Below are 22,651 nucleotides of genomic sequence, written 5' to 3' on the forward strand. Positions count from 1 at the left end.
TGCTCAATTTCTTTTTCTTTAGTAACACTTGACTTTCCATTCCTATTGGATATTATCCTCTGTGCTTCTCATTTGCTAGATTTTCCTCCATGATCACTCAGACCTTAGTAGCAGAAAAGGGGGAAAGAATATGCTTGTGTTTTCATATATAACCTGTTTTACTTTCTGTTTTTTTTCTAAACTTGGATACTTGTGTGTTTATCCTTCCACTTACTAATTCATACTAATATGAAGAATGCCGTTAATTCACTAGGGCGTTAATGGGTTTATTGAAATAATTTTATTACAATATTGGTAAAATATTTATGTTGATATTTTAAATTAATACCTCTGGTGTAACGCTGACCTAAGTCGTTTTTTAAAGGATATCTTGGTTACCGTAGGGTTAGTTAGTAAATGGGAAAATTGTAGACCTAGCATTATCTTTGATATGACCATTGTAATCCATGTTATGAAATTAAAATTGATTTTATTACTGTGAAGTATTGGGGAATCTTTATGTGTTTCAATTTAGGATGAAAGTCTATGTTTTTCCTTATTAGGTTATCTTTCTAACGCCTTATTGACATCAAATATCAGGATGCATATTCTGATTCTTATCTAACCCTATAATATTATATTTTCAGATTCAGAAACTCTGAAACCAGATAATTTTGAAGAGTCTGGCTATACGTTCATAGCACCAAGGTAGGTTTTGTTTGGTTTTCTTTTTTAAGGCTCATTGTGGATGTATAGGCCTTCAAGAATAGGTCAGAGTTGGGGGTCAAGACTGCTCTGGGTTATGCCATGTCTAATTATGGAACCAAAGGAAACAGTAAGTTTAAAACTGAAGGAGAATTCTGTTCGTTCAGTCATTCACCCATTCAGGTACTTAGCTGCTGCATTGTGCTAAACAGGATGCCGACTTGGGGATCAGGTGGTGACTGGGACAGATGGAGGTTCTGATTTTGTTGGAGCCAACAGTGTATTCAACAGAAATGGAGAGTTGTGTATTTGCATTTGTGGCTGTGTATGCACATACAGCTCTGTATACATATACACATACAGATAGATATGTACAGATATATACCTGTATGTGTGTGTATACACACAAGAATGTGTATACCTCAGAGCATGACTAACGTCATTGATTTAACACAAATTTTCGGAAAATATATTTTAATATAGTGAGATTTTCTGACATAATTTTTAAAATGAGCATTCTTTTTCCTCCCACATAATTTTACTTCTCTTTCATATAATCCCCCTTTCTCTATCTCTGTACATCTTCATCTCTACCTCTATTTTCATATAATTATTTGGGACTCCATTCATGAATCCAAGATTATCCTTTATTTCTATTTCTTTCCTTAGTTTTTGACTCCCGGTCTCTAGCAGACACATGTAATAGTACATATCAACATAATTTCTATTACCCTAGGCTAAATTATTGAATAAAATATTCAGAAGCTTGTAGTATTCTCTCCTCTCATCTTTTCCGTCTTAAAGAAATTCCTTTCAGAAGGTTCCTAAAAATTGGTCTCAGTTATTCTTTCATTTTATTTCTGCATAAGCATATCTGAATTTTCTCTTCTTGAAAAAAGGAATATGTACATATATATATGCACACAGATATATATAAAACTTTGCAGAAATCTGTATTAACAAAGCATATTCCTGCTTTGTAAGTGACTGCCCTGGAGCGGCTTTCTTGCTTGGATTTCCTTCAGTGTGGACACTGCTAATCCCATCTCTTTCGACACTTGCCTCCTCTTGTTTGTTGACGCGCTTTTCTAGGTTTCTCCCTCCCTCTCCAGCTGCATGCTCAGTCTATTCCATGAGCTTCCCTTCTTGTGCACATCACTCACATGAGCTGCTGGACCCTCTTATCTTCGTATTGTGCGTCTATAGATACACCACAGACTCTCAAGTATTCTATGCTTTGGTTTGGGCTGACAGCTCCCACGTCTCCAGGATGATCATATCATCCAGAAACACAACAGATATAATATGTAGTTTATTAACCTTACATTAGAAGATCAAACAGTATACCAATTTCTAGACTTCATGTATATCCTACCTATTTCAATATGAGACATTCATGTTTGTGGAACATGATGGGAATCTCTCTTCAAGGTGCTTCAAAGTCATTATCTCCTGAACATTTGTCTTCTTTTGGGGGAGCTCTTCTTTCCATGTTGCCTCAGTAACAAAAATACTGTCCTCTCTAAATGCCATTCTTGAAAGCTGATAGATACAAAGAAAGGGAGCAAAGATGTCTAACTTCTGGTCAATCAATAAGTCTTGCCAAGCAGGATTTATCTTATGAGTATCCAGTATGTCTGTCAGACTCTGCTGCTTTTGTTCAGCCTGGTGTTTTCTCTCACCTAAACTAGTAAGGCTGCCTCCTAATTGATCTCCCTGCCTCCAGTGTCTCTCCCTTACTTCCTATTTCTGTCTCCTTTTTATAACTAGAGGGAATTTCTAAACTTTCAATAAAGTTTTGGTTCTCATCTGCTAAATACTAGCCAGTGGCTTAGCACTGTCCTCATGATGGTCTGCTCTGCACAGGATGGCTTTCAAACATCCTGTCACTAGATACCAGTTTACCAGTGTGGTACCCTATGCTCTAAATCAGGGGCTGACAAACTGGCCTGGAGACTGGCTGCCTGTTTTAAACATGAAATTTTACTGGTAGCCATGGCCATCTGTTGAGGTACTGTCTCTGGTGGTAACCTGGACCTTTTTAGCCCACAGAACCTGAATCATTCACTCTCCTACCCTTTAAGAAGCAGTCTACCAACCTCTGCTTTAAAGTCCAGCCACACTAAATTTTTTTAGTTCCTAAATGTGTTTTATCCTGCTTACATTAACCTTCTATTCTGGTTTGAACACACCCACCACCAGTCCTTGCCACACTCCAACTTCATAGCTCCTCCACCTGGGAATTTCTTTCCTGTCCTCTCTGGATTAGACATCCTTGCTGACTGCCTCACAGAGTCCTGTATTTCCCATAGTAGAGCACTGGCCACATTTCACTTTACTTACTTTCCCCAGCCGAGATGATGGCATCTCTTTGGCTTACCATTCAATATTCAATATCACATCTGCTGCCTGGCACACAGTAGGGGCTTCGTAAATATTTGGTGACTGGAGAATCTATAAATATATGAAAAGTATTTTTAAAATCATGTTAATAATGCCTGCAATCTTATAAGCAGTTTTTTGCTACAAGTAACTTTGAACAACTAAACTGCTGAAACTAGTAGGAGATGGAAAGCAGAATATTACTGTATAGCACAGAGATGAAATGGCATTGCGATACTGAGTGTGCTCTGTTGATGAGACTCTCCCTCCATCTCAGATCTGTGATTTTCTCTGGGTAGCTTCTTGACTCATTTCTCTCAATTTTTAAATAGCAGACCACGCAGATTGGCTTTTTCAACTTCACTCTTAAACAAAGTAGAAAGCATGGTAAATGTCCAAGTTCTCCTGGAGAGGATGAATATATCTCTCAATCCCAATTTGTAGGCAATCAATTTTGTTTAATTCAGCAAAGATTAGCATATGGACCACTGCTGCAGCCTTAAGTATGTTCAGCATCATGGCTGGAAGAGTGGAATTTGCCTCTAAAATTTAGGGAAGGAGTAAATACCAGAGAAAGAAAGACACATTGTAGCTTGTAGGATAAATCAATGAGTGTCTCCCTCAGTTAACATATTAAGCCTTTTACATGCTATGATTACATTTACCCCTCAAAAGAATATAATAAATTAGTATTATTATCCTATTTCATGGATTAAGAAACAGTTTTAGAGGTGGTAAATAATAAGGGATTTGAATCCATTTCCTTGCTACTCTAAGGTATAAATATCTACACTGAATATGTAAATACTTAGGGAATTTCAAAAGAACATCCAGTACAGCTGAGCAAATATTTTTGTAGGGAACATTTCCTGGGAAAGTGGGCATTGAATGTATATTCAAAGATTTGTGGAAAATAAACTGATAAAAATTAAGAAAAAGAAAAAAAAATGGTGAGGAAAGACAGACATTTATGTTACCCAGGATATCAGGCATATGTTTTTGTCACTGTTATTAATGGGGAACAGTGAAGCAAATTAGAGCAACACTATCAGAGTCTGTTTCCCAGATATTCATTGTCATGCTGTTACTCAGATTTCCTGCATCTTAGTTTCTTTACTAGCAAAATAGTGCTAACAATTAATACCTATCTTATAGAGTTTTTATAAACTTTAAATGAGATAATACTACATGTAATATATACTTGTAAGTATATTACTTAAGTAATATATATTTAATATAGTTCTTGGTAAGAGATGAGCTCTAAATAAATATTAGTTATTATTTATGGTTCTAGTGGAGGTAGGAGGAAGAGGGAGTGCTATTTAACAAAGAATGTTAAAACGCAGTTATTTTAAAATAATTTAAAGGCAAAAGCTTGCAATTTTTAGAGGTAGAACCATTTCTGTTAATTCCTAAATAATTATACTGTTTGATCCTGATTAGTACTCAGTTTTAACTTTTCCTTCAGTCTTAAGACTACTGGAAAGGAAAGCATTGAGAATACAGATGCATGTAGCATTATTCCTCCCTTTATGAGAATTACCGTCAGAGGGATGAAACATGAATTAATTTTTCTGTCTTTCTGGGATAATCAGAAATAAGAAAGCACTTCAAAGATATGTTGGAATGAGAAAGAAATAAAAGTATGTGATCCCCAGTAGTTAAAGACTAATTTGTGATGTATGACCTATGTAAGTGAAATAGAATGAGAACAAGCAGTATTTTAGAAATAATTTGGCAAATTTCTAATACCAAAGCTCTTTTAGTTTCAAAGTAATGTAAGTTACAAATTTCATTTGCTCGGAAACACAAAGTGAGCAAATGAGATCATTTTTAGCTTTCAGATTATGAAGGTATTTTCAGGAAATGGAAATTGGTCAAAACCCATCCAGAGGTTTCTCCATCTTGCTAATCTTTTTTAGAAGAAAAAAAAAAAAATTCTCAGAAAAATTATGATCCAAAGCGTGTAAACCAGATCTCTCATAGGAAAACAGAGCATCTTAGAACGTTTGCCAGCGAGTTTTCCAACTCATCCTAAGGGGAAGTCAGCAATTGTGGTAACCGCAGTATGTTGCCTAAACAGACTTGCCTGGGGTGGTTCCTCTGGAACAGGAAGTGGCGATTATCTTCAGTATCAAGCTCCCAGCCATGTGCTAAACAATCGTTAGGCTATCAGGCAACTGATGTTGGTGCTGTCTGTTTAGCCACACATTCACACCTCAGATACTTAAGTCAGGCTACTGCTGCTTATTGCTTGCTGCCTTGGGGGGTGACTTTCTGTTGTCCAGGATCATTCTTATTACTGGACAACTCATTCTTCTGACACAGTCAACACTTTGTTTTCTCACATTTCTGTTGTGCAATTTTTTTTTACTTCTGCTCCTATCCTAATTCAGCTTGTCTCCTTAATGACAGCTCCAACACTTTTCACTGCTTTGCCATTAGAATACATCAACAAGTCAAGAATATCTTGAGACTAATTCAAAATTGGGTATAATCCAGCCAGTGAGGATAAAAACAAAAGCAAAACATTATGACATTGTCTAAATTAATTGCTCAGAACAGCCTTCTGTTGATAGAGGTTGAACCTGCTTTTGGTTTGAAGCTTTGTGGGTGTAAAAGCTCATGAAGTAAAAGTTTAAAGCACATTGTATATTGTGTTAAAACACTAATTTGGGATCTGAAGACTGGCTTCACCTCTGGGCTTGACCATTTGCCAGTTAGGTGCCTTTGGATAAATCTTTTTACATCTTTACATCTCAGTTTCCTCACCATTGAAATATTAAATTATCTCCTGGTAAAATTATTTTTAGAATTAAATGAGAAAAGATAATTTTAGAAATGCCTTTTAAATAATAACATGGAATTTTAAATGATCTTTATTAATAATTATTTTATTTAGTCTTTATACAACATTTTACTTAATCCTTCTAAAATCTTGCCATCAGCTTCTAATTCTGTGAGATGCTACTTCAATATATTGGCCTTTTGACTTGCAGGCTAGTGTTATTTCCCAAAAAGCATAACACTGTGGGAAGAAGTCGATTTTAGCTCTGTCAAAAACTGAGTATCAATTATGAAAACTTTTTAAACCTTGCCTCCAAACTAAAATTTTCAGTGAAACAAGAAGTTATGACATTCTGTTGCTCTCTGCTCCCTGAGGCTTTGTGTTTTAAATCATGGGCTTGCATCTGAAAATGTTTACTTTTTAATTGCATTTTTGTCTTGAATATTTGATTGTTTAGCCTATTAGTTGTATTAACCTAGTTATTATGATTGCAGTCTTCTTATATTTATGGGACCTTACATTTATTCTGCGTTTTCAAAGCGCTTAGGACAGCAGTTTTCAAAGTATGAAGCCCAAACAATGGTTTCCAAACACTCTTTCCAAGAATTCACAAGGAGAAAGCTATTTTCCTAACAGTGTTAAGTGGCATTTGTCTTTTTCATCGTATTGATGTTTGCAGTGCTGTGACAGTACAAAAGCAATGGTGAGCTGTTACCGCATTGGGAGTCAAGGCAGTTGTACTAAAGTGTACTGGTAGTCACTTAATCTTCGATGCAAGACACCCGCATTGGGGAAAAAGCCAGTGTCACTTTAAAATATCCTTCAGCATGTATCTTTTAATACTCTGAATAAAGAAAATGGAAATCTACTGTATACTAGAGTAACTTGGCTGACTCCAAAAAAGAAAGAAAGAAAGAAAAGCACTTGTGTGATTGTTTGAATTGAGAGCTAAAAAGTAAGAGTGTCTTGATTTTTTTCATGAAATGTTTTATTAGAAAGAAGGAATGACAGATGAAGTATGCTTATTCAGACTTGGGATGGCAGGCATTTTTGCAAAAATCCATTAAGTGAGCCTTTTACTTTGAAGAATACGACTGAAAGTAATTGTTCTCAATGACAAAATCTGAACTTTAAAACAGAAGTTAGAATTTTAGGAAAGTTATATTTATTACTATAAGCAGGACTGCTTTGCAGTAGTTATAGACTTATCTAATGAGATCAGTGATATAATTTATGAATGTGAATTTTCAGTATAGTATAATGAAATGCGTCATTGTTTGAAAGATCTACATTATTCACATTTTCCAAATAACCAATTTATGATGTGAGAAAATCATGGGTGGGTAAAAGAGTCACTCAAAATGTAAGATTGTGCATCGAATTTTAATATAACAGGGTAGAGAAGTTCATTGGTATTGTTTCAGATTCTGTATCACAAATCACAAAGCAAGAAATTACAAATAATCAAGTTTTAGTGTTAAAGCATAGTGACAGTTATCTGAGAAGACAATTAAAATAATTCTCTCTTTTCCAACTGGTTATTTTTATGAGGACTGATGTTTTTCATGTGCCAAAACAATCTTGCAGTCACTTGAATGCAGAGGCACGATTGTCTTCTATTAAGTCAGGAGTTACAGAAATTTGCAAATAAGCACATCAATGACATTTGTTTTTAGTAGATTATTTTCTGAAAATTCAGTAATTTCTCATAAAAGTGCTATCATGTGATGGGTTTATTGAGATATTTAATAAATAAATGCTTTTTAATTTCTTGATATTAATTTTTTAATTTCTTGATGTTAATTTATAAATGTAAATCACTAACCTACAGCATTCAATAATAGCTCAATCAGTAAAGAATCTGCCTGCAGTGCAGGAGACCTGGATTCGATTCTTGGGTTGGGAAGATCCCCTGGAGAAGAAAGTGGCAACCCACTCCAGTATTCTTGACTGGAGAATCCCATGGACAGAGGAGCCTGGAGGGGTACAGTCCCTGGCATTGCAAGAGTCAGACATGGCTTAGTGACTTAACCACCAAACCCACAGAAATAACAGAAGTTAATTTTTATTGAGCATCTTTTGGTCCAGAGGTCAAAAGCTTCATATATATTGTCTATAATCTTTAGCACTTAATGAAAAAATATTGTTCTATTATAGAGATAAGATGGAGATAACAATTCAACAGCTTACAAAATCATGCACTAACTAAAAAAATAAAACTAAAAATAAAAAAATTGTTTCCACTACCTATGATTGCTGTGAACATATTTTTAAAGTTTTGAGTTTAACACCTAATATCCAAAATATGTTTTTCAGAGATTACTGCAATGACCTTAAAATATCAGATAATAACACCGAATTTCTTTTAAATTTTAATGAGTTTATTGATAGAAAAACTCCAAACAACCCATCATGTAAGTATGCATTTATATGTAATCATTGTTTCACTGTGTTTATATTCAAAGTGGTCAAATCTTGGTTCAGTTTGTTGCTATGCTGGTTTATTTATTTACTTTTTGAATTTTTAATGGTAAAATGAAACAATTTGACTCAAGTTTTTGCATATATTAAAGAAATTTCATGCCATTATTAAGTAAACTTTAATTTTCAAAGCCAGGTATTAAATACTTGCAAATGGTCAGCTGTAAATAAGATAGGCTTACCTTTACTCCTCTCAAATTTGAGGAATTTAATTTGGAATGATCTTTTGAAGGTTTTTTTCATTGCATTGTTCTTGCTATGTAGAGGAAAACATAACACAATTTTATCAAGTTATTTATATCCTCCAATTCATATAATGAGTTTTAATATAGATAGTATAAACATAAAACTAAATAAAGATATAACACCTAATAATTTTCTCTCCTTGATATTCTATTTTTATCACAGTTAACTTTAATCTTAAAAAGTATGGATCTATAATTCTCCATTTTATGAAGTAAATCAAGTTGGAATAGATAAATTTTACTAGTTAGTTTTTAACCATTTTATTTGTCTTTTAGATAAATTTACATCATTTTACTATGAAACCTCATAGAGATTTATGGATTCTTGGCTCTTAAAACATTTCAAAGTCTTAACTATTCTTTTTTTCCTAAAAATACCCTAGTTACTAAAATGTAATATCAGCAGAAAATGCAGAGATCATAGGAAATGAGAGGAAGAACCATTTTTAGGCTTAGAACATAATGAAAATATAAAAGAAATTATGAAATTACTTGCAACATTGATTTATATATATTATAGATTAAAATAATGGTCTCCTTTCCTAGAGTGAATTGAAATGAAGTCTATGAAATTATGATGCTTTGAAATCCCTATTTTTTTGATAACATTTAGAAAATAACTTGCCTAATGTAGAGTTGGCTTTTCCACTTCTAATCCTGAAAAGTGGGAGGAAGAGGAACACACGTGAAAATGCAGATAATTAATAAGGGTACATTTTTAAATTCATAGAAATATTATCCACTCTAAATTGCTTTGGAAACTTAAAATATACATTTGTTTCATTATTATCCTAATTAAACTATGTGGGTATAATTAAGCCTCTCCTTTTTCTGTGTTAGGCAACACAGACTTGATTAATAGAGTCTTGCTGGATGCAGGCTTTACAAATGAACTTGTCCAAAATTACTGGAGTAAGCAGAAAAACATGTAAGTATTTGTTCTTATTAATAAAAAGATATATATTCTGTATTTCAGTTTACCAACTCTGGGAAATTTGAGGGAAATTGGCCTCATAAATTTAAAGTTTATTATCTTTAATAACAATTTCTCAAGAAAACCATTTTGCAGTTGTTAAATTTTTAGTATTGGGTGTATGTCAGGGCTGAGTTTACCAACTCTGGGAAATTTGGGGGAAATTGGCCTCATAAATTTAAAGTTTATTATCTTTAATAACAATTTCTCAAGAAAACCATTTTGCAGTTGTTGAATTTTTAGTATTGGGTGTATGTCAGGACTAATATCAGCTGTTACTCAGCTTTACATATTTATACACCTCACTGTGAATAACCAAATTAAATAGATGTGCTTGCATGGGTCTCAGTGTTTGAGGTAAAATAGGATCTCTAGTGAATGTTCAGTTAGGTTTCTAATAGTACTGCCCTACACCTAGTCAGGGAGAAGGCAATGGCACCCCACTCCAGTACTCTCGCCTGGAAAATCCCATGGGCGGAGGAGCCTGGTGGCCTGCAGTCTGTGGAGTCAGGAAGAGTCCAACACAACTGAACAACTTCACTTTCACTTTTCACTTCCATGCATTGGAAAAGGAAATGGCAACCCACTCCAGTATTCTTGCCTGGAGAATCCCAGGGACGGCAGAGCCTGGTGGGCTGCCGTCTATGGGGTCGCATAGAGTCGGACAGGACTAAAGCAACTTAGCAGCAGCAGCAGAACACCCAGTCAAGAAATTGAGAAATCTGACGATTGTTCTGTTCCAGTCTCTTCTCCACTCCATTTCTAATCAACCACCAAATGATAAATATTTTTTTCTAAAAAAGTTTTCCTCTCTTCTTCATTCTCAAGGTTCTAATGTTTTTCCATTTCTAGGACATCACAAGCAGGTGATTTTTCTGCCTTTAGTGCTTCTGATTTCTCTGCCCACAACCCCGTCCCATCTATTCTCCATGTAACACAGACTTGCCAGAGTCTCACTTTTAAAACAGAGTCCTAATTTCAGGATAAAGGTGAAGCAGGCTCTCCAGCTTGGATTTCAGGATCATACATGAGCTGACCATTCTTCAGAAGCTTATACGTGGAATTTTACTTCCTATTGTTTCTCAGCTCATGCCTTACGCTTTTGTGCACCAAACGCTACCGCTCTCCACTAGCTTCCCCTCACGTGTACTCAGTGCTTCACATGTGGTGTCTTCCTGTCATCTCTGTTAAGTCCCATTTTGTCTTCAAAATGCAACTATATCATTGTTTCTTATGAAATGTCTTCCTCGAAGATCCTCTCTTTAACTATTTCTTAGACATTTTAACTGTTAAACTGTAGTGTGCATCTATTCATATATTTACCTTGGCTTGCTTTGTCTTCAGTTCAGTTCAGTTACGTCCGACTCTTTGTGACCCCATAAATTGCAGCATGCCAGGCATCTCTGTCCATCACCAACTCCCGGAGTCCACCCAAACCCATGTCCATTGAGTTGGTGATGCCATCCAACCATGTCATCCTTGGTCGTCCCCTTCTCCTCCTATCCTCAGTCTTTCCCAGCATCAGGATCTTTTCAAATGAGTCAGCTCTTTGCATCAGGTGGCCAAAGTATTGGAGTTTCAGCTTTGTCTTAGGAACCCATTTTATTTCTCTTTGTACCACCAACATCTAAATATTGTACAAAGACTCAGTTGAACGAAACTTTGCTTCTTCTGTCTTCTGTTTCAGCAAGGGAGTGAAAGCACGATTTGTTGTGACTGATGGTGGGATTACCAGAGTTTATCCAAAAGAGTAAGTTCAAATAACATCTGTAAAAGTTAGTACATTACAGAGGACTTCTCCATGGATCTGTGCATTACTGTATTAGGAAGCTATTCTTCAGAGAAACTGATCACTATTAAATTAGAGTTTATTTAAAGTACTTAATTATTAAAAAACTCCATTCTTGAAAAACATGCTATGATTCTTCAATTGTATTTTTCCTTGTCACCTATATTACAAAATTTAAGAAGTTTTAAAAGAGATTTTTCTCTTTGTAGACATAACTAACCTGGTTAAATGAACATAATGTTATTATGAATATGACTATTGGCAATATTTGCATAGCACTTCATTATTTTCACTCATGTATGGATTTTATCTGTGTTTATCTTTAGAAGAGTCCATAAAGTGGGCTCTGTAGGCTTTTTAATATTAATTGACTTACTAACTGACTTGTCCTTAATTACCTGGCTAGTAAACGTCAGAGTAAAACTTGGAGTCAGCTTTTTCTGCTCCTTAATTTAACTCTGTGCTGATCTATTGCTTAGTAATGAATGTCATTTACACCATCAATTACCACTAACTTCCTTACACGTACCAGAGATGCAGACATATCTGTAAAGTTCAGTGATGTCCACAAATGGAAAAGTAAGTTATCACATAGATTAAAGAATAAAAATGATGAGCCACTTCCTCCTTAGGGCTGGAGAAAATTGGCAAGAAAACCCAGAAACATATGAGGACAGCTTCTATAAAAGAAGTCTAGATAACGATAACTATGTTTTCACTGCTCCCTACTTTAACAGTAAGTACTACTTTACAATTCATTCATCTCAATTCCCCTTTTTAAAATAAATTATTGCTCCTACCTGCTTTCCTACCAAACAATATATTTTACGATAGTTGCTCAGATCAATCATTATTAATTATATACCATATGCATGACACTGAAAAGACTGAAGTATCCCTTTAGTTGAAGAAGTAAAATGCATCTACAGGAAATCAGCCAGCCAGTAATGTGAATACTGCATATCTACAGGCATGCACGGTACAGTGAAACAGATGTAGACAATCCCTAATTTCACCAACTGCAAATACACTGAAGAATGTTTAGTGAATTTTTAAAAATGGAATTAATCAGTTTACTCTGCTTTAATCAGTATTAGTTGCAATATATTTGTACAAATTATTACTAGTCTATATTTTAAAAATATTCTATTGGGCTGTTTCCCTAAAACTTTCTATTTTAATCCTTCAGCCTTTCTAGAGTTTGGGCTTATTACCATCATTTTTACAAATGGGGAAACTGAAGTTCAGGGAATTTCAGTTTTTTCCAGGGACATGTACCTTTTACAGCAGTTTCATGAATCTAAGATCAATCTTTCTGCTTCACTTCAATAGCCTCCTCAATATTTTAGCAGGTATCATAAACCAGAGATTTGGTGTGCATCCTTTAACTTGTGAGAGTGATGCAGCCAAGCTAATAAGTCCCATTCCAAAGTCAATTAATGCAACCAATTCATGGACACTCCAAGTAGCCTGGTATAAAAAGGAAGAAAAGGGAAGAGGAGAGCACTCATTCCTTGATAACATATCTATGCTAGAATATTTAAGCAAAATACTGTTTTCCTATATATATTAAAAGAAATATAATATTATTTGATTTAGCTAGAGTGGTTTGTTTTCCTTTTTTTTTCTTTCTTTTAGAAAGTGGACCTGGTGCTTATGAATCAGGCATTATGGTAAGCAAAGCTGTAGAAATTTACATCCAAGGAAAACTTCTTAAACCTGCAGGTAAGCATATATACTATCCACATACACAGGACTGAAATTAAATGTGACCTACTCTTTCTAAATCAACTGGCAGTACTTATCAGGAAAGCAATCAGTAAGCTTCAACCAAAATACAGTCAAAGACATGCGAGTGTGAAAAAGAAAATGAGACACAGTTACCTATGAGATTGGGGATAAAAGTAAATTGATACTATAAAGAGTTGACAGATTTTTGAAAGAAGTGTGTATATGTTTATACACTGTTGACACAAATTTATGGAGTCAGTTTTATACTATATCAAAATTCTAAATGTTTGATGTAGCAATCTCCCTTTAGAAATCTAACCTATAAAGTATTTCAAATATACAAAAGTAGAGGGAATTCCTTGGCAGTCCATTGGTTAGGACTTCACGCTTCCATTGCACAGGGCACGGGTCTGATCCCTGGATGGGAAGCTAAGATCTCACATGCCAGGTAGCAGAGTAGATATTGCCAAGGATGTAAATGTCTGTGATATTTTAAACATGAAAAGTTGTTTATATCATTGAGAAAGATAAATTATGTCATATCTATATTATATATCTGTTACAAAGTAGGGATCTTTTTTAAAAGCTTAGAATAAAGAATATGAAATTTTTGGTAAACTAAGTCAAGCAAATGCAAAAGTTCTTAAAACTGAGCATCAGTGGGAGAGTTAGAAGTGGGCTAGAGTAAACAGATAAATAAAAGTTAAGGAAAAAAAGTATTGTGTAAATCAGTGTTGTTCGCATTCTATAAAGGGTTTAGAGAGGCCATATTGAAGAAGCAGATACATCCCTTTCTGCTCCTGAGGGCAGTTTTAGCCTTCAGTGGTTCAACTACATGGATTCACTCTGTCGCTCATGCAGTGACCAGCTCATTTGCTCCTTCCTGCATTCTCACAGTTGCTTATTTACTCATCCAGTCTTACTCTTTCAGTCTCTCATTCACGTGCCCTTTCCCACCCGCTCACCTACCTACTCATGCACTCATGTTTCCACACTTTAGCAACATTTCTTCAGCAACTACTGCATGCACTGGTTAGGTGAGGGAAGCCCCTTCAAGCTCACCCTTCAAATGACTGCATATTTATAAATCTATTCCTGACACTATCAATTTTTAAGCTTATTGTATTAATTGGCAAGGTTGTAGAAAATGAACTATGAATATAAAGAAGTTTATGTAATAGTTTAAGAGCTATTAATATTACTTCTTAGTGAAAACCTCAAGAAATATCTCTAATTTTAACATTATATTCAATGTAATGCTATTTTATAAATTACCTAAATATCATATAGCAAAGTATATATCTAGCTAATTAAATGTGTAACCTTTTACATAAATTTGAATCAGCATTTCTCAGTGTATCTGCAATTAAATGGATGTTCTGGTTTTTTTTTTAAGAAACTTACATTTGCCTCCTTAGGAATTTTCAAATGTGAGAGTAAAGATAAGTGACAGTTATGGCTACATTTCTTTAAAATTTTGTGTTAATTTTTCTTTACATGGTTTTTCAGTTGTTGGAATTAAAATTGATGTAAATTCCTGGATAGAGAATTTCACCAAAACATCAATCAGGGATCCGGTAAGATTTTTTTTTAATTCCTATGCTACATTTACTAGTCTCAAAAACAGTGGCAAAATCAACTTTTAATGCTACTACACTGAAGCATAATTATGAATTCCTATTTTTTTGCAGATATTTTGTTTAGTCAACCAATATTAAAAATATTATCAACGTAAGAATTTAAAATGCCCATTTAAATATTTATTGATATTCTCTAATTTATAAAGGTAAAACTAATGATTAGACTATCATTTAATCTTTTATGGTAATAATTAAAATGATATAATTAAAATGCAGTTATTAAGAAAATGTGAGGTGATAATTATACTTTCTGTCTTTCAGTGTGCGGGTCCAGTTTGTGACTGTAAAAGAAACAGTGATGTAAGAAAACTCTTTAAAATGGAATTTTTAAATACAACTTTTTGTGTTACTCTTTCTAAGACTAATGGTAAAAAAATGCAGGAAGTTTTCATCAGATTCCAAAACAATATTGTATGGAATGGTGAACTTATTCACTGATGAGAATTTGAATTACATGCTTTTAATTCCTAAATTTAAACTTTAGAAGCATTTAAAAATATTCATTTAAAAGCCATATCAATATGAACTGTATTCTCTTTGGACCCAATTGTATTAGATTCTTTTGCACATATTTATTTCGGCTTTGTTTCTGACCATGGTTTCTAACTGAAACATACTTATTATCAATGCAGTCTTCCCTCATCTTTTGCATTTTATCTGAATATTTTTGTGCTGTATTATAGTGGTGAGAAAGTTTCTTTTAACTGAACCTTAGAATTGTAAAAAAGTTTTACTTGCCTGGATTGGATTCTATCACTTCCATTTTTGTTTGAGAAATTGAAAAAGCTAATATGAACCTTTTGTTTCCAGTTTAAGATGTTGTACGAATGATATGAGCTAAGTTATGCCTATCCTCAATAAGAAGGATGAATTCCCCTATTTTCTTTGAGTCCTCGTATGTATGTCTATATGCTTCCAAGGGAAGCAGGAGTTTTGTATCGTTTTATCACTCCTAAATCTTGAGAAGCCATAGCCAGTAACATTCATTTTACATAGACTATGTATCAGCTGTTTTTAGAGCAAAAGTTTTAGCAAGCTTCTTCCATATTAGGAAAACAGAATGTATTATGTCCTGAACTCTGAAAACAATGCTTTTAATTGTAATTTCATACAGTAAAACTATTAAATTGATTGATATATTTAAGCATAATTTAAACTGGGAACATTTTAGGATATATGATTATTTTTCCTTAAAGGCATTTTTTCCCCTTGATTCTTGCTTTTACATCCCAAATTACCCAAAAGATTTTAATATAAAACAATTATAAATAACCTCATGGTGTTGCTTTTTCTTTTTAAGTCTGTGATGGATAGTGCCCCAAATGGATTTTTTAAAATGTCTTTCTTGTCAAAATCTTAATTATGTGTTTAAATATAATAAAAATGATACATTATTAAATATTTGATTTATCCAGTTTCCTGGTTCATTAAGATGACCACAGAGTGGCAAAAGGATTTTTTCTGATTTGTTCTTATGTATTGTTCGGACTGAGTTGACAATTTTAATGGCTGGATGGTGGTGGAATTTCAAGCCCTGATGGTTTGATAGCAATCTATGCATACCCTGATTTCATCAGAATCTCCTGAGCACATACCTTCAAGATAAGATATAGTTATTTAAGCTTTTCTCCTATTTTTATTGTTATAATCATCTACATAAAATGGAGTCATAATGTAACTTAACCTTCCTTAAAAATGTATTAACTGCTGTTTTTATTTTGATAGGTAATGGACTGTGTTATTCTAGATGATGGTGGGTTCCTTTTGATGGCAAATCATGATGATTATACTAACCAGGTATGTACCTAAAGTGGGAAGGGGTAGAGTTTCCTAAGTGTGTTTCCCTGATCAACATTATGAAACTCCTCCAAACCACTATAAAAATTGATAACCAAAGTGTTTAATGTAATAGAAACCATAAAAAAATACATCCTAAAAATAGTTTTCCTTTTACTTGTTAGTTTTACTTTCTGGTATTGTTTCTGTTAAAACTTATTTGCTAAAGATTTTAACATGATATGAACTGTTTTATTTTTGATCTCTCGGGAATTTAGAGAAATTTCACATATTAGTTTGTTGATAATATGAGTCTTAATACAAACTGGTTTGAAACAGATGAAAACACCTAATCTCATGGGAGTTCTTTCAAAGTGTCATATACTCATTTATTACTTGCTTTTGTTTTTAAGCTCCTCAGTGGTTTTAGTTCAGTTTCTTTGTATCATTTCTTTTCTTTGTACTGATTCAAGTGTTAATAAAGTTTCAAATGTGAGCCAAATATTAATTATTTTTTTCTGTACCAGATTGGAAGATTTTTTGGAGAGATTGATCCAAGTTTGATGAGACACCTGGTTAATATATCAGTTTATGCTTATAACAAGTCTTATGATTATCAGTCGGTGTGTGAGCCAGGAGCTGCACCAAAACAAGGAGCAGGGCATCGCTCAGCATACGTGGTCAGTAATATCCACTCGGCTTCCCATTGTGTCAGAGGGACACTCAGGGTTCATGAGTGTAATACTTTCTTATCCTGTTTTATAGCCATCAATAGCCGACGTATTACACATTGGCTGGTGGGCCACTGCTGCTGCCTGGTAAGTCCAAATTTTAGTTTTATGGGTAATGAGCAAAAAGTGTTGTAAAATAGGAAAGAATTTGATGAAAATACAGACATGTAGATAATTATTATGGGAACTACATTATTTCCTACAGCACATATTGTTAACAGTCATAAGTATTTTTTTCCTAAATGATCAGTATAAAACCATTATAGTTATTCAGCTTTTTCTATGAAAACAGTTTTACGCAAACTTCAGCCTCTTCAGGGGATCCTTTTATCTATGGATCTGTTGAAATTCTTTTCACTGGTATTTTGTGTTGATATTGTACTCAGTCCTTAAATTTTAGGCATCACATTGATCTACAGAAATTTACTAGTTACTGTCTTAAATACCCACGTTAAATGTCTTCATCCATCAGATTCATGATATGATGACTTCTCTTTCTACTTCTTCACTTTTCTTACAAAGGCTGGCCTCGTTTTAGAGGCATCATATTCCTGAAATGGATCTAATTCTTTTCACCAGTTCTACCCTTCCTCCCATTTCCCCTCTACCTATATCCTGCCACCAATGAAAAGAAGACATTTAAATTGCTTTTTGAGGCACTGTGGAAAGTCTGGAAGATCAAATTTGTCATTGTTTGGGTCTGGTCAGTCAAGTAACTAATCCCCCTGTGATGTCCGGGTCCATCCCCCCCTTCCTCCGTGTTTCTCTTTCGTACCATTACCCAACTGGATTGTGTAAGTTTTGTTCCATGTAGGTCAATACATAAGGTTCACTTGATTTTGAGGCTTTCCCAGCTAAAACTAAATGATTATGCATTTTATTAAAGTAGCAAAGATTTTAGATTAAAAATCTGATTTCTTAAAAATTATGAAAAATGGTACTTTCTGTTGTCAAATGCTATTTTAGATAGGCTTTACAAAGTCTATCTCATAGTCATCCTGAAATACTTGTTTTTATGCTATTTTCTGGCCAGAAAATCCCTCCTCCTCAACTTCCCCTTCCCTTCTCCCCACTTTTGTTTTAACTAAACTCAGTTCCAAATGAGTTTTTACCAGTATTTGGCTCAATTGTCATTTATTGTAAAACTGAAATGTGCCATATGTCCTATATTTAAAGGTATATTTCATGAATGCCACATTATGCATTTTATTTTATGCCACCTTACGTAAATAGTTAATAAACCCATGGTACACAGTCATTTTTGTTTGTTTTGTGGTGTTTTTTCCCTACCGTAATACAGCTTCAATATTGAAAATAAGGATAAAATCTTGAATGTCAAAACTATGCACTAAAATGATGACATTCTCCCTAGAGTTATCACTTCTCCTCACTCAGATTTTATATTAAGTGTCTTCACACATTATGTGTCCCTCACAGGGTCCTGAAGACAACTGACTTCAGGACTTCTTTTACAGAAAGAAATTCACAATGTCTTATATAATTTAAAAACACTTCTATAAAAATGCTTGCAAATTCTCAGTTTTTCCAGAAAGATGAAAAAAGAAATATGTGTATGTGTACATGCAAAAATACTCTGGTTTTTATGATATAATTTATAAAATAAAACACCTAGCTTTTTATCAATAGTTTTTTGTATTTAAAATTTAGGTCTATTCTACAGCAGTTTCTCTTGAGTTTGACCTTTCCACGACTTCTTGAGGCAGGTATGTCATAGCTCAGATGCTATCATAATAACTTAAAATTTTCTTTTTGGGTATGCTGAGTGTGTGTGTGTGTGAGAGAGAGAGATCGACCATTTAACATTTTTGTAGGTTAAATTCTTTTTGTCACAACTTTCCTAATGCCTTAGAAACATTCCTAGGTCACATTGATTTCTGTTTTGCAGCTGTTACATATTCAAATTCATTTATTCTAATGAGAGTTAATGGGTACCTTTAGGAGCTGCCACTGTACCTCATGGAGTAACTAGCCAATTATGGTGCCTGCCCTTATACTGATTGATTTGTTTTGCTCTTTGAGAAATGGAGGCTCTGGGAGACCCCTCATAATAATGGTCTTTGTTTTCCCCACAGTTGAGATGGAAGATGATGACTTTACGGCCTCTCTGTCAAAGCAGAGTTGCATTACTGAACAAACTCAGTATTTTTTCGATAACGATAGTAAATCATTTAGTGGTGTATTAGATTGTGGAAACTGTTCCAGGTAATTCGTTTCTTCAATTCTGGACTAGTCTTGCTTCCCTAAGAAATTGTACTCACTTGTATAATCATTACAGAAAATAACAGAGATTGTCATTTGAGTATGAGAGAGAGGAGTAACTACTTTACATTGAAAACACCACAGATCTTCAGTTTCTCTGAAGGTTTTTAACGTTAATTCTGACTTCGATAAGTTGTAATTCCTTCAACTTATTTTAGTAATTGTGTAATCAAGAAAATTATGCCCACTTTTAGGCAGAATATAAAGGAATTTGTCTAAAAGAATCCATATTAAATTTTTTCTAATGTAGAGCTAGTTTCAGAAATGATATTAATTTTGATTAGAATTATACTTACTAAACAGATTAACAGACATATCCTTGGGCAGGAAATTGTTTTAGTTGTAGTATTCACTTATCTATCTTTGATTTGAAACTGAAAAAACTAAGAACATATTTCCTGAAGTCAAGGTCAGTGTTGGTCATCACGGTCCATAAAACACTTTGAAAAATTTTTGGAAGAAATGGAAAATTTTATTTGTATCGAGAGAAAGAATGAACGGCAGGGTGGAGGTTTTTGAAGTTTTAAGAGGAAAGGGATAATCTATGTCACAGTATCCCTGAGAACAGAGCAGGAAGGCACATGGAATACTTTGTTTTTAGTAACTTAGGACAGCTTATTCTAGAAGAAATGTTAACAGAGAGAAGAGGAAATATGAGGAGGTGAGGTAATCTGAGCAGGTGACAGGGCAGGAACAGTTGGTTGCTAGGGAATTTGGAAAAGAAGTTTATAACAGGTTTGTTTTTTTTTTTTTTAAGTATTTTCAGGAAGGGGTTAACTGCAACGAGCACAAAGTTTTAATCCATGTGGTCAGTATGATTTTTTGACTTAACTTTATTAAACCTCCACGTCCTATGAGGAGGTGGGGGGTATGCAGAGGAGAGGAAAGGGGTGGAGTCCGGCATGTAATCAGCAAAAAGCAGACCATCTTGTTTAGAGATTAGCATATCACGACCTCACTTTCAGAAAATAGAACTGTGGCAAGTTAAGTGGATTTATCAGTTTAGAGTCTTTGGTCTTTCATTAATTGATGTCCAAGAGTAGCAATGTATACTTTAAAAATGGGACGACCCAGAGGGAGGGTAGGGGAGGGAGGAGGGTTCAGGATGGGGAACACAGGTATACCTGTGGCGGATTCATTTCGATATTTGGCAAAACTAATACAATATTGTAAAGTTTAAAAATAAAATCAAATTCAAAAAAAATGACTAAGTTAAACTGTAATGTAAAGACCAGTATAATAAGTTGAACCATGGTTATTTTTGATTTGCTCTATGCTTGTGTCCCAACTTAAATAGGTTAAGAAAAAAAGAAAACCCTGCTTCCTTGAAAAATCAATTACTTTTTAACAACAGACCTACATTTTTATTGTGAAAGGTAGAAACAGCTTAAGATGTGGGAAAAAAACACTACATGGAATTCTAAGCCCTTAATTCCGTCTAGACCTGTGTTGTCCTAATTCAGTAGCAACCAGCCACAGATGGCAATTTCTGTCACCTAGTCATTAGTCATTGCAACTAATTAATAGTACAGTTTTGTACCTCAGCAACACTAGTCACCATTTCGGGTGCTCAATATAGCATCCTGTGGCAAGCGTTTGTCTACCATATTGGTTAAAGTGGACGGCATTTCTGTCTTCCCAGAAGGCTTGTTTAACAGCCTGATCTAGACTTCAGCCTGGCATGAGCTTGGGCAAATGCTGAGTCATTTTATACTCCTAGTTTCCTTCACTGTAAAATAAGGCACCTCTGGGACATTTTTAGTGATAAATACCACACTTCCTTAAACATATAAACTAAAACATTTCTTACAACTCTAAACAACAGAGTGGTACTTATTTTGCATTTGGTTTATTGCTTAAGAAACATCTCCTGTTGGAATTTTTTAGTATTCGTTTGAGAGATAATATGTCCATGTTACTCTCTCTCCAAAACGCATTCTCATTCAGTTTTACTGCTTGTGCATGTGATGCTTTGTTTCAAAAGTCTTGTTTTCTTTTCTTTTTAATATGTAACAGTCTTTGAAAACTGTTTTCTCAAATGACATTTTCTCTAATCTTTTATAATATTCTACAGAATCTTCCATGTAGAAAAACTTATGAACACCAACTTAATATTCATAATGGTTGAGAGCAAAGGAACTTGTCCCTGTGACACACGGTTGCTCATACAAGCAGAGCAGACTTGTATCCTTTCACATTGGAGAGGTTTGGAATGAAAATTCCATCTTAAAGCCATGCATTTTTAACCACATCACATTGTTCGTGCCCAGAAAGAGAAAAATACCACAGAGGGCTGAGATCGCTTCACAGAGGCAGCATGGACCCGTCACACAAAATTTCATTTGGATGTCAAGACTCATGATGCTACACATGCACTCAGAGAAGGCGAGAGGCTTCTCACTTGCACAGTGAGTCTTTGTGGAGAGAGCAATGCAGATTCCCAAGGGCCTCTGAAGATGGCTAGAGAGCACCAGGGAATGCCTGGCTTGGGGTTTGGTGGTGGTTGGGAGGATGCTGGGTTTCTGCCAGTGCTCCCTGGGGCTTGTTGGCCCAAACTTCCACACGGTGCCAGATGAGGGAGTACTCTGTCTTCCCTGTCAGCTCGCCCAGGTATAGGACAGAAGGGAAAAAGGGTCTGCTGTGCCTTGAAAGCTGTCAACAGCCAGTCATCATTAATGGCGTTGAATGTGATCTGTACCCACAATGGAATATTATTCGGCCTTTAAAAGAAGGTAAGTCCTGTCATATGCTACAACTGCGATGGCAGCAATGCTAAAAATACTTCTGCGAGTAAATATGCTAAATAGCAATGCAGTGACTATTCAAGCATTACAGGCCGAATTTTGGTAGACTGCCTCTGGTTTTTGCTGTTTCTGGGAAGATAGTTCTCCCATATGTTATGTTTGGAACTGACATTTATTACTAGAATTAGTTTCTATTTCTATCTTGCTGAATAGGAGGCACCAGGGTCCTCCGTTATGGTCTTACGTGAATGACTCTGTCTTACAGATGCGTCATTTGCACATTTCAACCACTTAGATTCTACAAATATTTACAGAGTACTTTCTTGTGCCAGCAACCATGCTGTGCACAGTACAGATAAAAAGTTGATCTCTTCACACAGTCCCTAGGCTAACAAAAGAAAATCTGT

General features: G+C 34.6%; 1 protein-coding gene across 13 annotated transcripts in view; it reads left to right on the plus strand.

Moving 5' to 3' along the window:
* The window catches only part of CACNA2D1 (calcium voltage-gated channel auxiliary subunit alpha2delta 1), a 521,990-nt gene that overhangs the window by 479,580 nt on the left and 19,759 nt on the right, over positions 1-22,651 (plus strand). For all 13 annotated transcript variants that reach the window (XM_061413776.1, XM_061413777.1, XM_061413781.1 and 10 more), the window contains 14 exons: positions 627-687; positions 8,171-8,268; positions 9,421-9,508; positions 11,241-11,303; positions 11,975-12,078; positions 12,981-13,067; positions 14,583-14,650; positions 14,975-15,013; positions 16,439-16,510; positions 17,017-17,169; positions 17,255-17,307; positions 18,889-18,944; positions 19,314-19,443; positions 21,575-21,684. In XM_061413776.1, coding sequence (XP_061269760.1) covers positions 627-687; positions 8,171-8,268; positions 9,421-9,508; positions 11,241-11,303; positions 11,975-12,078; positions 12,981-13,067; positions 14,583-14,650; positions 14,975-15,013; positions 16,439-16,510; positions 17,017-17,169; positions 17,255-17,307; positions 18,889-18,944; positions 19,314-19,443; positions 21,575-21,684 — 1,182 coding nt within the window. The remainder of the gene's footprint in view (positions 1-626; positions 688-8,170; positions 8,269-9,420; positions 9,509-11,240; positions 11,304-11,974; positions 12,079-12,980; positions 13,068-14,582; positions 14,651-14,974; positions 15,014-16,438; positions 16,511-17,016; positions 17,170-17,254; positions 17,308-18,888; positions 18,945-19,313; positions 19,444-21,574; positions 21,685-22,651) is intronic.

The sequence above is a fragment of the Bos javanicus genome, chromosome 4 (genome assembly GCF_032452875.1).
Source record: "Bos javanicus breed banteng chromosome 4, ARS-OSU_banteng_1.0, whole genome shotgun sequence".
NCBI classification, from domain to species: Eukaryota; Metazoa; Chordata; class Mammalia; order Artiodactyla; family Bovidae; genus Bos; species Bos javanicus.